Source organism: Rhinoraja longicauda, chromosome 16, assembly GCF_053455715.1.
Source record: "Rhinoraja longicauda isolate Sanriku21f chromosome 16, sRhiLon1.1, whole genome shotgun sequence".
Taxonomy (NCBI): domain Eukaryota; kingdom Metazoa; phylum Chordata; class Chondrichthyes; order Rajiformes; family Arhynchobatidae; genus Rhinoraja; species Rhinoraja longicauda.
In genome coordinates, this window is record NC_135968.1 from 34,536,812 (window position 1) to 34,554,725 (window position 17,914).

The 17,914-nt window shown below is 40.1% G+C and overlaps 1 protein-coding gene across 2 annotated transcripts; it reads right to left on the minus strand.

Moving 5' to 3' along the window:
- Positions 1–2,419: 2,419 nt before the first annotated feature.
- tex36 (testis expressed 36) lies at positions 2,420–12,927 on the minus strand. Of its 2 annotated transcripts, none has more exons than XM_078412861.1 (5): positions 12,893–12,927; positions 12,694–12,784; positions 8,631–8,774; positions 6,702–6,782; positions 2,420–3,288 (listed from the first exon to the last, which is right to left on the minus strand). In XM_078412861.1, exons 2-5 carry the CDS (start codon positions 12,742–12,744, stop codon positions 2,947–2,949), a joined length of 618 nt encoding a protein of 205 aa, XP_078268987.1. In that variant the 5' UTR covers positions 12,745–12,784; positions 12,893–12,927; the 3' UTR covers positions 2,420–2,946. The 2 variants fall into 2 exon arrangements, with proteins under 2 accessions (XP_078268987.1, XP_078268986.1); XM_078412860.1 differs by having other exon boundaries at positions 12,694–12,787; positions 12,893–12,922.
- Positions 12,928–17,914: the final 4,987 nt, after the last annotated feature.

Below are 17,914 nucleotides of genomic sequence, written 5' to 3' on the forward strand. Positions count from 1 at the left end.
TCAGGGATCATTCCTAGAAGATGGCAATGAGGTGGATTGCTTTCCTCAGAGTGCCATGAATATTCGAACTTTCTACGCCTGAGACCTGAAGAAGTTGAAACATTGAATATGCTCGAGGTCAAGATAGACCCCGAGCATATTCAATCTGCCTGTAGAAACTCCAGCTTTGTGGGAAACAGAAAATTGGGGGCAAGGCCACTATCAGATGAATCTCAAGAGTGTTTTGTTGTCATGTGTCCCAGATAGAACAATGAAATTCTTACTTCCTGCAGCACAATAGAATATGTAAACATTAATCGGTGGTCTTATAACCATATAACAACTACAGCACGGAAACAGGCCCGTTCGGCCCTTCCAGTCCACGCCGACCACTCTCCCTGACCTAGTCTCATCTACCTGCACTCAGACCATAACCCTTTAATCCCCTCCCATCCATATACCTATCCAATTTACTCTTAAATAATAAAATCGAGCCAGCCTCCACCACTTCCACCGGAAGCCCATTCCATACAGCCACCACCCTCTGAGTAAAGAAGTTACCCCTCATGTTACCCCTAAACTTTTGTCCCTCAATTCTGAAGCTATGTCCCCTTGTTGGAATCTTCTCCACTCTCAAAGGGAAAAGCCTCCCCACGTCAACTCTGTCCGTCCCTCTCAAAATTTTTAAAACCTCTATCAAGTCCCCCCTCAACCTTCTACGCTCCAAAGAATAAAGACCCAACCTGTTCAACCTCTCTCTGTAGCTTAAGTGCTGAAACCCAGGAAACATTCTAGTAAATCTCCTCTGTACCCTCTCCATTTTGTCGACATCTTTCCTATAATTTGGCGACCAGAAGAGCACACCATACTCCAGATTCGGCCTCACCAATGCTCTGTACAATTTTAACATTACATCCCAACTTCTATACTCGATGCTCTGATTTATAAAGGCAAGCATACCAAATGCCTTCTTCACCACCCTATCCACATGAGATTCCACCTTCAGGGAACAATGCACAGTTATTCCCAGATCCCTCTGTTCCACTGCATTCCTCAATTCCCTACCATTTACCCTGTACGTCCTATTTTGATTTGTCCTACCAAAATGCAGCACCTCACACTTATCAGCATTAAACTCCATCTGCCATCTTTCAGCCCACCCTTCCAAAAGGCCCAAGTCTCTCTGAATAGTAGAGCAGATTCAAAGTGATTAATGGCCAAATCCTACTTGTATTCTCTTTCCTGGTTTTGTTGCACTTGAGCTCGTGAAATGTTACCCCCAAATATTTGCAGAAATGAACCCAAATTTCTTATTCTGCAAGAAAATGCGTTTGCTTGAAGTTGAGAGATTACAATAACCATAATGTCACTGCTGACACTATGATATCCTTTCCTTTCTTTCTATTTCTCGATCTTAAGCGGGCCTTAATCTGCTGAAGAATTGATGAGGTACACCTTGTGCTGACTGATGGAATTGCAGTCCCTGACATCAGTCACCTCATAGCTGACAGGCCCTACTTCTAAAGCAGAATTCCTCCAGAACTAAATGATTGTAGCTCCCCCTTTGATCTAATCCCAGGTTTTGCTCTTTTCCTCCCTTTCTGGTGAAAGCAAATAGGGCTTAACGCTCATAATCTCCCATCCAGTATCTGCTTCAGCAGTTTGATATAATTTCCAATGATATAAAGTCATAATTCTGAATAACATTGCAGGTAGTCAAGCAAAATTTCAAAAACACAATACTTTACACTTTTCACTTTCATAGTATCTCTGATAAGAAGTCAGTTTCAATGGGTTTGAATATTTCAAGGTCATTTTAAACCTCACTTCTCAACTACCTCTTTCAAGATGACTAGTTTATTAAGCTCAAGGTTCAAGGTTTCAAGGTCAGTTTATTGTCACATGTACCAGATAAGGTACAGTGAAATTTGAGTTACCATACAGCCATACTAAGTGGAAAGTAACAAGCCACACAACCACATAAAAGTTAACATAAACATCCATCACAGTGGATTCCACATTCCTCACTGTGATGGAAGGCAATAAAGTTCAACCTTCTTCCTCTTTGTTCTCCCGCGGTCGGGGCAGTCAAACCATCTGCAGTCGGGGTGATCAAAGCCCTCGCAACCGATGATCAAAGCCCCCGATGGGGTAATTGAAACTCCCGCGTCGGGGCGGTTGAAACTCTCTCCGCGGCATGGAGCTCCCAAGTCGGTCTCTTCTTACCAGGGACCGCGGGCTTCACGATGTTAAAGTCCACAGGCCCCAGGGTTGGAGCTTCGATCCCCGGCAAAGGGATCGCAAGCTCTGCGATGTTAAAGTCCCGCAGACTCCTGCGGCCTGGAGCGCTGGGTCAGTCTCCAGGAAAGGACGCCAACTCCATGATGTTGGGCCGCAGTGGTGGACGGAGATACGATGCGGAAAAAAATTGCATCTCCGTCGAGGTAAGAAATTGAAAAAAAGTTTCCCCCAACCCACCCCCCTCCCACACCCACATAAAACAAACCCAGGAACACTAAAACATACTTTTTAACACCTGCTTAAAATAACAAAACAGAAGAAAGGACAGACAGACTGTTGACGAGGCAGACACTGCTGGTGGCGCCACCCAGTGTTAACAGTGGAGTTACATTTCTAGTGGGAAAATACATCTTAAAACTTGTCCTCCTGTATCTCTATTGAAACAGGTTATGTGCATATTGACATGATTTGCCATGTGCAAAATTAACATGTACCTCGGAAAAAAACAGTGAGAGTTTCCAACAGGAAACGTAATGATTGTGCATTTTACAGTGTACTGTACATGAAATAGTGATTGGGAATGAATGCAAATCTGTATTTGTATGACCATAAAATATTCGGAGAATGCAGAATTTCACCTGTGCATACTTTTGCAATGTATTTATTTTCTATTAATGTAAGAATATACAAAAATCAAAATAGGTACCAATAGAGATCTTTAAGTAGTTATTTTGGAAGGATTCGTGTGCGATAAAGCTTTTTGTCGGTAGGAAGGAGAGAACGTTGAGTAATTCCTAAAACTTCCATCGGAATTCTGTATTGGGAATTATTTTTTCCAAACCACATTATATCAGCAGAATTTTGAGACTGTGCCATTCGCGAACTCTCACTAGGAATTTTGGGATAACGTCTGTAGTTAGGATGTTCCGTATCCTGGTTACCCAGGTAAGATGTCTGATATATGGTAATTCCAAATCTGCTATTGATTGTGGAGGCTTTCCCAGGGTCCCACAGCTCAATGGTATGTGCAGTCTGCTTTTTTCCAGAGACCTTTTTCTGTCCCAGTCTCTATGAATGAAAATATAACATACAATTCAAAAGTAGAGAGCCATTTAATCAAATAGAAACAAATTTATTATTTCATCACATTTTGGACTCAAATAGATTATCAGAAAGAAGTGGAAGTCTCGTGAATCTTGCGTAGAGACAGTTATGCATGATTCTGTACATGTTTTAATGACCATTTGGGATACAGTGGATTTGCATTCTCGTCACTTGGTGAATCTATGTCTGGGGAAACAGATCATCCAAACAGTATTTTGAATTTGTGTCCCAATAATTTCAATGACTTGGCCAACCATGATAATGCTTATATAGATGGGGATCTATTGTGACTTTGATGAATCCAGTGCATGCACTAACATAATAATTTCATATTTCTCAGATTTTCTCAAAACTGTACAAAGCAGGAGGCCATTCAGCCCACAAAGTCTATGCCAGAGCAATCCCATTTTGCTATGTGTTTCCTTGTAATGTATTCTCTCTCACTAATGCATCAACATCATCCTTCTCTCACACACTCATCCACATCAGGGATAATATGCAATAGTTAATTAACCTACCAACCTTGGAATTTGGAAGCAATTGTGCATCCAGTGGAAATCCACACAGTTAGACAATAGACAATAGGTGCAGGAGGAGGCCATTCGGCCCTTTGAGCCAGCACCACCATTCAATGTGATCATGGCTGATCATTCTCAATCAGTACCCCGTTCCTGCCTTCTCCCCATACCCCCTGACTCCGCTATCCTTAAGAGCTCTATCTAGCTCTCTCTTGAATGCATTCAAAGAATTGGCCTCCACTGCCTTCTGAGGCAGAGAATTCCACAGATTCACAACTCTCTGACTGAAAAAGTTTTTCCTCATCTCAGTTCTAAATGGCCTACCCCTTATTCTTAAACTGTGGCCCCTTGTTCTGGACTCCCCCAACATTGGGAACATGTTTCCTGCCTCTAACGTGTCCAACCCCTTAATAATCTTATACGTTTCGATAAGATCTCCTCTCATCCTTCTAAATTCCAGTGTATGCAAGCCTAGTCACTCCAGTCTTTCAACATATGACAGTCCCGCCATTCCGGGAATTAACCTAGTAAACCTAAGCTGCACGCTACGTTGCAGGGAGATCACACAATTAGTACCCAAGGTGAGTATTGAACAAGGCTTACTGGAGCTATGAAGAAATAGCTCGACTTGCCGTCCCACTATCACCAACAATAATAGCAATAAACTATTATTTCAATTTGAAATAACAGGGAAGGATAGTGAACTTAATGTTAATTATAACTAATTAACTAAAAGGAATATAACTAAAATTAATCAATCTTACTCCAAATAATGAACAGGAACTATGCAATTCATTTTCTTCTATTCTGCCATGGTTAATCAACGAAACCAATATTTCTATTTAGAAGTCCAGAAATAATCTTTAGAGCTAAAATTTACTGTTAAGTCTGTTTTTATAAAATTCTATATTTGACTTAATCAGAAGAATTTAACAGTGGTTCTCATGGTCACTAATAATGAGAGAAATGTGCAGGTGTGGGCCATTTCCTTTGATTGCAGCTATTTTTTTTCTGAGTTACTGCTGAACAAAACAAAATAACCAATTTAAGATGGCACAGTAGCGCAGTGGTAGCTTTGCTGCCTTACAGTGCCAGAAACATGGATTCGATCCCGACTACGAGTGTTATCTGTACATTCTCCCTGTGAAGGAAAAAATTGTCCCTAGTGGGTGTAGGATAGTGTTAATGTGCGGGGATCGCTGGGCGGCACGGACTTGGAGGGCCGAAAAGGCCTGTTTCCGGCTGTATATATATGATATGATATGATATGATAGGTGTCGTTTTTCTCTGGGTGCTCCGGGTTTCACATTCCACATTCCAAAGACATGCAGTTACCTCCACTTGCCTCCGGTTCCCTCCCCTTACTTTGTCTGAAGATCCCGACCCGAAACGTCACCTATCCTTTTTCTCTAGAGATGCTGCACTGAGTTACTCCAGTACTTCGTGCCGATTTCAGGTTCGTGGTTAATTGGGCCCCTAAACTGTTCCTAGTGTGTAGGATTGAGCTAGTGTATAGATAATTGCTGGTTGGCATGGACTCAGTGGGAAGAAGGACCTATTTCCACACTCTATCTCTAAATTAAACAAAACAATTACATGTAACTATGTGGGTTTAGCCTGATTTAAGTAAATGACTGGAAGGCAATGTTAACAGAGTTTATTTTGTTTCAAACAAGGCTTAATTGATTTTAAATAGCTTAATATCAACAAGGCTCTAGCTCAACTGAGAAAATGGGCTGAGGAATGGCTAATGGAGTTTAATGCAGATAAGTGCAAGGTGTTGCATTTTGAGAAGTGAAACCAGGGTAGACTGTGGGTGTGTGGTAGAGACGAGGGTTCTAGTAGTACAGGTACATAGTTCCTTGAAAGTCACGTCACAGGGTGACATAGGGTGGTCAAGGAGGCTTTTGGTACACTGGTGTTCATCAGTCAGGGTATTAAAAATAGAAGTTGGGATGTCATGTTACGGTTGCACAAGACATTGGTGAGACCACACTTAGAGTATTATGTTCAGTTTTGGTCACACTGCTATAGAAAGGATGCTGTTAAACTGGAAAGAGTGCAGAGTAGATTTAGGAGGATGTTGCCAGGAGTTGAGTGGGTGAGCTATACGGAGAGTTTGGCAGTCTAGTATTTTAATCCTTGCAACGCAGTAGGCTGAGGCGTGATCTTATAGAGGTGTATAAAATCATGAGGGGAAATAGACAGGGTGAATACCCAGAGTAGGAGAATCAAAAACAAGAGGACATATGTTTAAAGTGAGAGGGGCAAGATTTACTAATCGCCTGAGGGCTAATGTTTTCAATCAGAGGGTGGTGAGTATATGCGACAAACTGCCAGAGGAGAGAGTTAAGACAGATATTGTAATAGCATTTAAAAGACACGAACTGGTACATGGATGAATGGTTTGGAGGGATATGGGCCATACATGGGCAAATGGGACTAGCTTAGATGGGGCATCTTGCTCAGCATGGAGGAGTTGAGCCAAAGGGCCTGTTTCCATGCTGTAAGACTCAAATTCTAAAAGAAAATCCCTAATAATTTCAGATCCAGTTTGAAGTCAATTTGGCTGCTTTAAGTTCCATCATGAACTCAATTTTCTCTGTTCTCTGCCAATACAACAAAATGATGGTGCAGGAAAGCTTGAACCTTTGAGGAGAAAAGACCCCGAGAATTTCACAACCTTCAAACAAAAACAAGTTTGGAATTTCAAATAAATTTCAGTTTAACATGTTTTTTATAAAGTTTGAAAGTAATTTCAATAATGTACCAATACTGTCAATAAAATTATATTCCATACATGAAGAATGGATATTAAATGGAATGGTTTGCAAGGCATCAAAAAAGTCAAATACTTACTAAGTCAAGATGATCACCTGTGTGTCTCAAGCTGTATTTGTTATCATGTGCTGAAAATGGAAAATTCCCCTGTAATAGACACTAACAAAATACATATTTCAGCAGTACATAACATTTACCATCAATTTACAGTGATGACAACAATGCAGTTTTATTCAGAAAGAAGGTCGGTGTTTGAGCCAACTCCTGGACTTCAATGCACTCCTGAGGCAATTGGACTTAATATCTTCAGATGCAATACAAAAGATGTCTATTTGGGTGGACAATCAATATCCCATAACACAGCATGAATAGCAAAAACATTATCAAGAATGCTTAAAATATAATAGCAAACAAAATCCCTTCATATATCTGAAATTGCTGTTGAGAAACTGTGTGTTACTTTTGCCAAAAGGAAAATAACTGCAGTTTTTCATAAATTGTGAACAGAATTAGATATTTAATTATCACGATGAAAGGAAGTACAGGATGATGGTGGAAACTTGTTTTTGGAAGTGAAGGCCTGTGTCTAGTAGTGTACTGCAGGGACTTGTGGTGGTCCCAGTGATGTTCGACAATTAGATAAACAATTTGGTTTAGAATGTAGAAGGCATGGTTTGTAAGTTTGAGGATAAAACTAAAATAGGTATTATCGTAGACAGTGAAGAACGTTATCAACAATCGTAGCAGGATCTTGATCAGCTAGGTGAGTAGGTTGAGAAATGAATAAAGAACTGACAGTAGAGAAAACATGAGGATTGGGTTGCTGGTTTTGGAGTGGATGTTCATCACCTGTGTCTTTGCTGTATTGGGTGTAAGACCAAGTTTTGGTGCAGCTTGTGAGAGTCTGTCTGTCTTCTCCTGCATTTGTATCGGTGTGTGTGAAAGGAAAGCTATGTCCTCTGCAAAGTCAAGGTCATCTAGCTGTTCCCACATTGTCCACTGAATTCCATTTATTTTCCCTTCAGTTGTTTCCATCATGATCCAGTCAATTGCCAGGAGGAACAGGAATGGTGACAGTAGGCATCCTTGCTTGACCCCCGTCTTGACACTAAAGCTCTGGGAGAGCTGGCCTGCATGCATAACTTTGAATGAGGTTCCATCATACGAGTTCTTGATTAAGTTTATGATCTTGGTGGGAATTCCATAGTGGTCCATTAGGCGCCGAGTGAGGTGGAGGACATTTGTCAATGGCCCATGCTCCCAAGAGGAGCAAAGGGCTTAAGAAGAAGTAGAGAAAACAATGAATGTAATTTTTGTGAAGGATTTCAATATCATATCAACTCTCTATTTATTTCTGGAAATAGAGAATCCGTTTTGAGTCTGTACCTCCCATTGTCATAATTTGTCAAAGCAGCCATTTTTGTGCATTAACCAAGCTGCAGAAAGCATGAACTTTGACATTAATATTAATGGTCAAAGCCAAATCTTTGAACAAACTTATCCAGTCATAAAAGGAAGTAGAAGAATTCTCTATTTTGACACACCAGTTGTTATGACATCAAAAACAGTGGGGGTGTCAAGAAATAGCATATTCATTGGATTACAGCATAACTAAACTGGAAATATCGTGAATTGTAAATATTAAATTAATCATCAGATTTACATTCAAAACTCAATTTTTAAAAATTGGAATACTTCCCCCTTTGCATTAGTTGTCAAAGTATTAATTTTGGCAGAAGAAATAATAACTGGGCAAATGTTTTTGAAAATGGTCTCTTTTTAACAGTGAGCACAAATAGATACAAAGGAGCAAAGGGTTTAAAAAGTAGAGAAAACAATTAATGTAATTTTTGTGAAGGATTTCAATATCATATCAACTCTCTATTTATTTCTGGAAATAGTTCTGGAATATAAATTAGTTATATTATCCCAAAGGAAAAAAATCTTATGTAAAGCTTGGCCTTGGAGGTAAAAATATCACATTCAATAATAAACTTACCCTCTTACCTTCTCACGCACTTTGAACAATAATGGTAATCTATCGTTTAACTGGCTTGGAGAAAAATTATTTTCTTGCATTGCCACACATTTGCCTTTGGTAGATTTCAAAACAGTCGTGAATGTGGGTTCTTGCACATCTAGATGGGGAAACTGAAATGACAGAACAATTATGAACTCTTCTGATAATAGCACTATATCATTAGGATGCAAACTATGAAACAAAAGGATGTGGGTCATTCAATGCTTAATAAGATTTCAAAATCAGCTGAAAATTATTTACTGACCCCTAACGGATCACTCTTCTGATTCAAGACCCATATGAAGACTTCTATGTGGAGTTTGCTTCATCTACACTTGTCCCCTATTGTTACATATCATGATAGTCAGTTGATTGTGTTGAAAATATTATTCAACAATTTGTGTAGCATCATTGAAGACATGAACAGAATTAACATTTTACAATTGCTTTTCATAACTTTTCATGAATTGTTGGGCTGGGGTAGGCAAGGCCTGTTGATAGTATATCAGTAATAGAATGATGAAAATGTTTCCATAATATTCTAACTTTAGTCAACATTCGGATAAATTAAGAAAACTGATCTTCTAGTATTAGAATCTACCACAACATAGAATATTTTATTTTGTTTATCGGTTTGCTGTTTTCTTTTAGTTGGAGGGATTTCTGATGTTGATGGGAATGCACAAACTAAATCTAAGGGTTTCTATTGTAACTTCCTCAGTAATTTAAGCAGGCAAGTTTCTTATTATTTATGTTTGAGATATACAACAATCTCCATAGGGCCATTACTTACTGGTGTATCAGCGTAACTGGATGACAGAGACAAAACTCAGAAACCACAAATCTGTTGGTGCTTGACTGTAATCACTATTCAATCTAACGCAGTAAACATGCTAGACAACATCACCTTCACCATTAATACAGTCATTCACACATTTTCAATTAAGATTAATACAGCCTCTCATGTACACTACCTTTCCACATTACATTAATGAGACATGACAATAGATCAGCCACCACATAGGTCCTGGAGTATTGTAAACCTGCCAGGTTCAGTTCTTAAACACTTTCTGCTGCAGGACAGATTTCAAAGTGCACAATGATATCAAATTTTATAGGTAGCACTTTCTACCAACTATTATTTAAAGTTTCAGAGTACCTCAACAGAAATTTGATGGCATCTTTGCTAAAGAATATAAAGAAAACTGCTTGTGGAGTGATGGGCACCTTTAAGTAGCTGTTTAATGCCATTAATTGGGGATGTTTACTGCAAATTTCCTAATCCAGACGTTCTGATGAAAACCTTTAGTATAGAGTCACTGAAAATTCAGCTGCAAATATATATAAACCTCCATCCAACACTTTCTCCTTTTTTTTGGTCACAATTTCACCACAAAGCATAGCAGTGGATCTCACACTTAGGCCAAAGGAAGCAAATTAATAGCGATTTTGTTTGGACATCAAAGGTCTCAAGCACCAACCATGTCAAATGTGTTTTTCTGCAGAACCAACATGTTCTAATGGATCATTATCAAGCTGACATAACAAAATCAAACAAGATGGTCCCTGTGATCTCGATATGATTCATCGATGCTTTGTTTACATGAATTTTTTTTCCAAAATGGAAAGATGACTTGTCTGTTCTTTCGTGATTATTAAAGATCACTTGCACAATTATGATGATAAGTAGGATTTTATCTCATGTCCTACAGATAGTTATCTCAACTTACATCACGAAAAACAAACATCAAGTCAATTGCTTCATCCCTGATTTTGGAATTTCGCTGGGTGCAAATGGATGAATGATTCCTATGTTGCAATGGCTACATCTCAAAAGGAGTCGAAAGACTGTACTTCAATGTTAAGTTAAAGATGCTATAAAAATGCAGGTCTTTCTTTCTATTATATTTATAATTCCCCAGTTGGATTCCTTTTCTTGCAATATTATAACAATTTTGAATTAGCCTTGAGAGATGCCAATGTTAGGTAAAATTGTCCAAAGGGAGTTCCTTTCAAATGGACCAAAAGATGCCCTGATCTACATATAAAATAATTAGCCAGAGAGCAACTGCTGCCCCTATGTTTGAACACGCATTGCTGATAAACCACAGATTAAACCCAATACCTTGCTGGCATGGTGTTTCGTGAGGTGAGGCAGAAGCCAACCAAGTTGGATGTTTTTTGGATCGAGCCCTTTTTTTTAGCACTTCAGAAATTTTGGGTTGTTAGCTCAGTACTACATGACCTATAGAATTATAGAGTGGGGAAACAGGCCCTTCGGTCCAACTTGCCCACACCGGCCAACATGTCCCATCTACACTAGTTCCACCAGACTGCATTTGGCCCATATCCTTCTAAACCTGTCCTATCCATTTAACTTTCTAAATGTTTCTTAAACATTGCAATATTACCTACCTCAACTACCTCCTCCAGCAGCTCGTTCCATACACCTAACACCCTTTGCATGGAAAAGTTACCCCTCGCATTCCTATTAAATCTTTCTCCCCTCACCTTAAACCTATGTCCTCTGGTTCTCGATTCCCCAACTCTGGACAAGAGACTCTGTGCATCTACCCCATCTATTCCTCTCAAGATTTTGTACACCTCTAAGGGATCACCCCTCATCCTCCTGTGCTCCCCGGAATAGAGTCCCAGCCTGTTCAACCGCTCCCTATAGCTCAGGCTCTCGAGTCCTGGCAATGTCCTCGTAAATCTTCTCTGCGCCCTTTACAGCTTGACAACATCTTTCCTATAATATGGTGCTCAAAACTGAACACAATACTCTAAATGCAGCCTCACCTACGTCTTATATAACTGCAACATGAACTCCCAACTTCGATACTCAATCCTCTGACTGATGCAGGCCAATGAGCCAAAAGCCTTTTGGACCACCCTGTGATGCTACTTTCAGCGAACTATGTACCTGTACTCCCAGATCCCTCTGCACTGTAACACTCCCCAGAATCCTACTGTTCACTTTATTTCTGCCCATGTTAGTGTTCCCAAAATGAAATACCTCATATTTCTCTGTATTGAATTCCATCAACCATTCTTCAGCCCATTTCCCCAACCGAGCAAGATCCTGTTGCAATTTCTTACCTGTTTTGGTTAGGACTGTTGGAAAAATCCCAATGCAGTGGAAGGAAGGGATCATTATACTGCTATTTGCAAAGCAAAGATACATGTGCCGTGCAACAGTTATTGACCAATAATGTGATAGATCAATAGTCCAACTATTGACCAATAGTGTTCTGACATTTCCTGGAATAGTATTTTCATACATTCTAATTGCCGACATCAGCCAGATGAAATAATTGTATTTTATCCAAAGGAGAGACCAACTTTAAACTGAATCCATCTCAGACAATATCAAGGTAACCTGTACTGTGACCTTAACAAAAGTTGAGGAAGACCATACATTGCCTCAGGAATGTGAATAACCAGATTATATTACAAAATCTGCTGTGGGTGACATAGTTTGGTCATTCTATTGTATGATAAATATGAAATAACACCTTTATTTATTTAGATGGGTATACATTTTTCTGCCAAGTGTTGAAACAATAACGCAATTAAATTGTTTATATTAACGTATATCTATATTCATGAACTAGAAACTAGATCAACTCCATTGTAGTTAATTCACTTTAAAGCCTTTAGTTTTTGACCCTCCTCCTTAGATAAAGTGTGGTAATTGACCGCATCGGTCACGCGAAATATTTAAATAAACCTTCGTGAAAAGAAATGCGCTGGCATGAAATGAATGGCTCCAAAGATTAAGTAAAATCATTGTGTTGAGAGAGATACTAAAATTACAAGATACATTATTAACGAACAAAAATTGTAATGTCACTTTGGATTTTTTTTTCCAACTTTATTTAGGATTTTCAAAAATCCTAAAAATTGGAAAGCAGTTCATTTGTAATTTATAATTGGTAAAATAATTAATGCGAATTCAAACAAACCGGACCATTACTTCATTTTCTTCCATTGCTTAATAAAATTGCGCAATACAAATGTTTTGATAAATGTTGTTTCTATTTTTCCTACCCATTGACCATCGTTTCGCGTACACGGGTTGCAATGTCTTCCTTTAGGCATCCTATCCAGAGACAATGGAAGGATTCAGAATGCTTCCTTGCTGCTAATAACAAACACATCAAACAATACTAGGTAAATATTAGACGAGATTTACGAAATAAATAGTAAAATACAATCAGTCGGAACTAGTGTTCCAGGGCTCACTCACTCTGCACAGTCCTCCTGCCCTGCCCGTGAGTCAGATCCGCGGTGTTGAGTTTGAAGTTTGAGCTTGAAACCATAGGAACACAAAACACGCCCTTCACAGCAAACAATATCCCGATCCAAAAACAAGAGAATGCTGGAAATAACTTGTGGCAAAAATATCAGAGTCAACATTGCCAGTTGATTTTCGCTCTGTGATTTAATATTGGAGGCTACCTCCAATCTAAAAAAATGTTCCTCGGTGAATTTTTCCATAGTTCTGCATCCATCCCCGCCCTTCATCGGCAGTAGTAGGCTTGTTGACTACTCAGTTGTCCTGCCTCCAAAATCCCATCCCGCTGTTTTAGAGTAGTGCATTCAGCAAGATCACCATTGAAGTATTTATGGCAAAGGAGGAATGGAATATATTTGAAATGACAATGTGCTTAACTCAAAGTTGCGACCATTAATTGCAGCCAATTTTCAAAACTGCCCCGCAGCAGTTTGTAGCGTTGAATGTACCTTATTAAATCACACTGATACAATAAATGGAATGTTATATAAGTGTGCTTCCCTGTGTGTGAATATCAATTTGTCTAAACCAGATAAAGTTAACGTCTCGACCCGAAACGTCACCCATTCCTTCTCTCCCGAGATGCTGCCTGACCTGTTGAGTTACTCCAGCATTTTGTGAATAAAGTTAACACAACTTTCCCGGCAACTCTATAAATGGAGTTTGTATGATGAATGGTAGTACTATACATGTGTTGGCTGAAACATCTCATGTCTGCTGATGACCATTGTAACTGGAAGGTATTTATTCACAAAATGCTGGAGTAACTCAGCAGGTCAGGCAGCATCTCGGGAGAGAAGGAATGGGTGACGTTTCAGGTCGAGACCCTTCTTCAGACTGATGTCAGGGGGGCAGGACAAAGGAAGGATATAGGTGGAGACAGGAAGATAGAGGGAGATCTGTGAAGGAGGGGGGAAGAGAGGGACAGAGGAACTATCTAAAGTGGGAGAAGTCGATGTTCATACCACTGGGCTGCAAGCTGCCCAGGCGAAATATGAGGTGCTGTTCCTCCAATTTCCGGTGGGCCTCACTTTGGCACTGGAGGAGGCCCATGACAGAAAGGTCAGACTGGGAATGGGAGGGAGATTTGAAGTGCTCGGCCACCGGGAGATCTGATTGGCCAACGCGGACCGAGCGCAGGTGTTGAGCGAAGTGATCGCTGAGCCTGCGTTTGGTCTCGCCGATGTAAATAAGCTGACAACTGGAGCAATGGATGCAATAGATGAGGTTGGAGGAGGTGCAGGTGAACCTCTGTCTCACCTGGAAAAACTGTTTGGGTCCTTGGATGGAGTTGAGGGGGGAGGTAAAGGGACAGGTGTTGCATCTCGTGCGGTTGCAGGGGAAAGTGCCCGGGGTTGGGGTGGTTTGGGTAGGAAGGGACGAGTGGACCAGGGAGTTACGGAGGGAACGGTCTCTGCAGAACGCAGAGAGGGGAGGGGATGGGAAGATATGGCCAGTGGTGGGGTCCCGTTGTAGGTGACGGAAATGTTGGCGGATGATTTGTTGGATATGCTGGCTGGTGGAGTGGAAGGTGAGAAAGAGGGGGATTCTGTCCTTGTTACGAGTGGGGGGAGGGGGAGCAAGAGTGGAGCTGCGGGATGTAGAAGAGACCCTAGTGAGAGCCTCATCTATAATGGAAGAGGGGAAGCCCCGTTTCCTGAAGAATGAGGACATCTCTGATGCCCTAGTGTGAAACACCTCATCCCGGGTGCAGATGCGGCGTCGACAGAGGAATTGGGAGTAGGGGATAGACTTTTTGCAGGAGACCGGGTGGGAAGAAGTGTAGTCCAGATAGCTGTGCGAGTCAGTGGGTTTATAGTAGATGTATAGTAACTGGAAGAGTTAGGGCGATGCTTCCAACTGCATGGTTCTCAGAATTTAGACATGTTTTCACAATTTACTCCAAATTACATTGATTTTTAATTGTGTAGCATTTAATAAGGTAGAGTCTCGCAATCCATTTGGGGTAAATATATTGACATACAAAGAGCATCCAGTAACTTGACAGTAAACAAAGTACAGAAATAGATGCAATTTCTGTGTTGACTGTATGTAACTAGTGAGATGTGACAACACACATTGATTGACCCAATTTACTTTAAATACTTAAATGAAACGATCAATTGCTCATGATCAAAAGCTATGTGGGAATAATATAAATACACCAACAATTTGTAACATGATATAAGTGAAGCTAAAAGCAAGGAGATATTCAGAAGACTAGTAAATAAGATTTTTAAAATTTTTTAAATACCTTTAAAATTTTGATGTTCAGATAATTTGTGTATACATATATGCACTTCACATAAGGTCAATATGCAACTGCTGCTACCAATTTGGATGGCAAACCACATATTAGTTTTTATTGCAAGGGTGTTGGGACACAGAATAAGACAATTACACAGAATTTTGATAAGACCATGCCTAAATTCCATGAGCGAGTAAGGTCTCTTTATACTTATTTTTGAGACTCTACCTTACATATAATTGATTGGTGCCTAGCATGGGTAAACAGAAATATTGAGTAGAAATAGCCTACATTCTCTGAGTTTTAAAAGAATGAGAGGTGACCTCATTATATCATAGAAGATACTGAAGCAGCTTTGCAAAGTAGATGCCAAGAGCTAGTTTCATTTGGTTGGGGAACCTAGAATGAGGAGGCATAAATTTAGGATATTGGTATCGGTTTATTATTGTCACATATCGTAATATAATGAAAAGCTTTGTTTGCATGCTATTCAATCAAATAATACATGAAGATAATCAAGCTTTAGACCCATACACAATGATAACAGATAATGCTTTCGATCATCTGAGAAGGTTGTTGGCTGCAACCTTCCTTCCATTGACGAACTGTGCACTGCAAGGGCCAGGAAGCGAGCGGGCAAGATCAACTCTGACCCCTCTCACCCTGGCCAGAAACTCTTTGAAGCACTTCCCTCTGGAAGCCGACTCTGGACTGTCAAAGCAGCCACAGTCAGGCATAAAAACAGCTTTTTTCCGCAAGTAGTAGCTCTACTCAATATCCAAAAGTCTGAAGTCTCTTTTTGCTCTGGTTTATTTCACTCACATGTTTAAACCGTAATGATGTATTCTTAATGTTTTAATGTTTTATGCTTATTCTTAAATGTTTACTGTATGTTCGTGTTGTTACTTGTGAGCAGAGGTCCAAGGCACATTCCTTGTATGTGTATATACTTGGCCAATAAACTTATTCGTTCATTCATTCATTCATTTCAAGCCTTTGTATCATCCGCTGATGGGAGAGGGGAGGAGAAGGAACAACCAGGGTGAAAATGTTTCAGTTTAGTTTATTGTCACATGTACCGATGTACAGTGAAAAGCTTTTGTTGTGTGCTAACCAGTCAGCAGAAAGACAATGCATGATTACAATTGATCCATTTACAGTGTATAGATACATAAGAGAATAACATTTAGTGCAAGGTAAAGCCAGCAAAGCCCAATCAAGGATAGTCCAAGCGTCATCAAAGAGGTAGATAGTGACCCTTGGTTATGTTGGTTGCTTTCCTGAGGCAGCAGTGTGGATGGAGTCAACGGTGTGAGAGAAAGGCTGGTTTGTGTGATAGACTGGGGCTACATCCAAATTTTCTGCAATTTCTTGCATTCATGATAGACATAGAAAATAGGTGCAGGAGTAGGCCATTCGGCCCTTCGAGCCTGCACCGCCATTCAATATGATCATGGCTGATCATCCAGCTCAGTAACCTGTACCTTCCTTCTCTTCATACCCCCTGATCCCTTTAGCCACAAGGGCCACATCTAACTCCCTCTTAAATATAGCCAATGAACTGGCCTCAACTACCTTCTGTGGCAGAGAATTCCACAGACTCACCACTCTCTGTGTGAAGAAATGTTTTCTCCTCTCGGTCCTAAAAGACTTCCCCCTTACCCTTAAGCTGTGACCCCTGGTTCTGGACTTCCCCAACATCGGGAACAATCTTCCCGCATCTAGCCTCTCCAACCCCTTAAGAATTTTATATGTTTCAATAAGATCCCCCCTCAGTCTTCTAAATTCCAGCGAGTATAAGCCTAGTCTATCCAGTCTTTCTTCATATGAAAGTCCTGCCATCCCAGGGATCAATCAATGATGGAGCTGTTGTGATACCAAGCTGTGATGCGTCCCAATAGAATGCTTTCTATAGTGCATCTGCAAACGTTGGTATTGCTCTAAATGGAGTTAGAGCAGAATTTAACCGCACAGTTGTGATGTTACAAGGAGCATAATAAAGGATTGACAATGCATCCTTGTGGGGCAAGGGTGTTGAGATTTATTGTGGATGGTGTTTTGCCGCGTAGCCTCTCTATTGTGATCTATGGGTCAGGATGTCGACGTTCCAGTTCAGAGGGGTTACTGACTCCTAGGTCAAGGAGTTTGGTTGGGATTGTGGTGTTGAAGGCTAAGTTATAGTCATTAAATAGGAGTCAGATGTAGGGATAAGAAATAAAGGAGTAAGGAGTAAGGTAAGGATTGTGCATCTTTGGATATTTCTACTTCAGAGGCCAGTGAATCGTCAGCTATTGAGCATAGTTAGCATGAAATCAACAATTTTGGAAACGAGAAATTGATCTTTCTCAAATTTCATTTCAGAAATTGAAATGGTGTTGAGAGGCCACATTGTAAATCAATAGGTTTCACATCTCATAAACAATCCTTGGCAATTGAATTTCATTGTAGAAAAGTGATAGAATTTTCATTTTATGGAGGTCACCTATTCTTTGCAAAATAATAGACTAAATGCAGTGGAGGACCAAAGGAATCACGGGTTACTGAATCACGTCATCAAAAGTAACAATTTTTAAAAGTAACAGTAAGGATAACTTGCCAATGGAAATAGTGTTTAGTTTAATTTAGTGATACAGTGTGGAAATAGGCCCTTTGGCACACCGAGTTCCCGCCAACCCTTAGTTCTGTTCAACACCCTCGGGACAATTTACAAGTCTTTGGAATGTGGG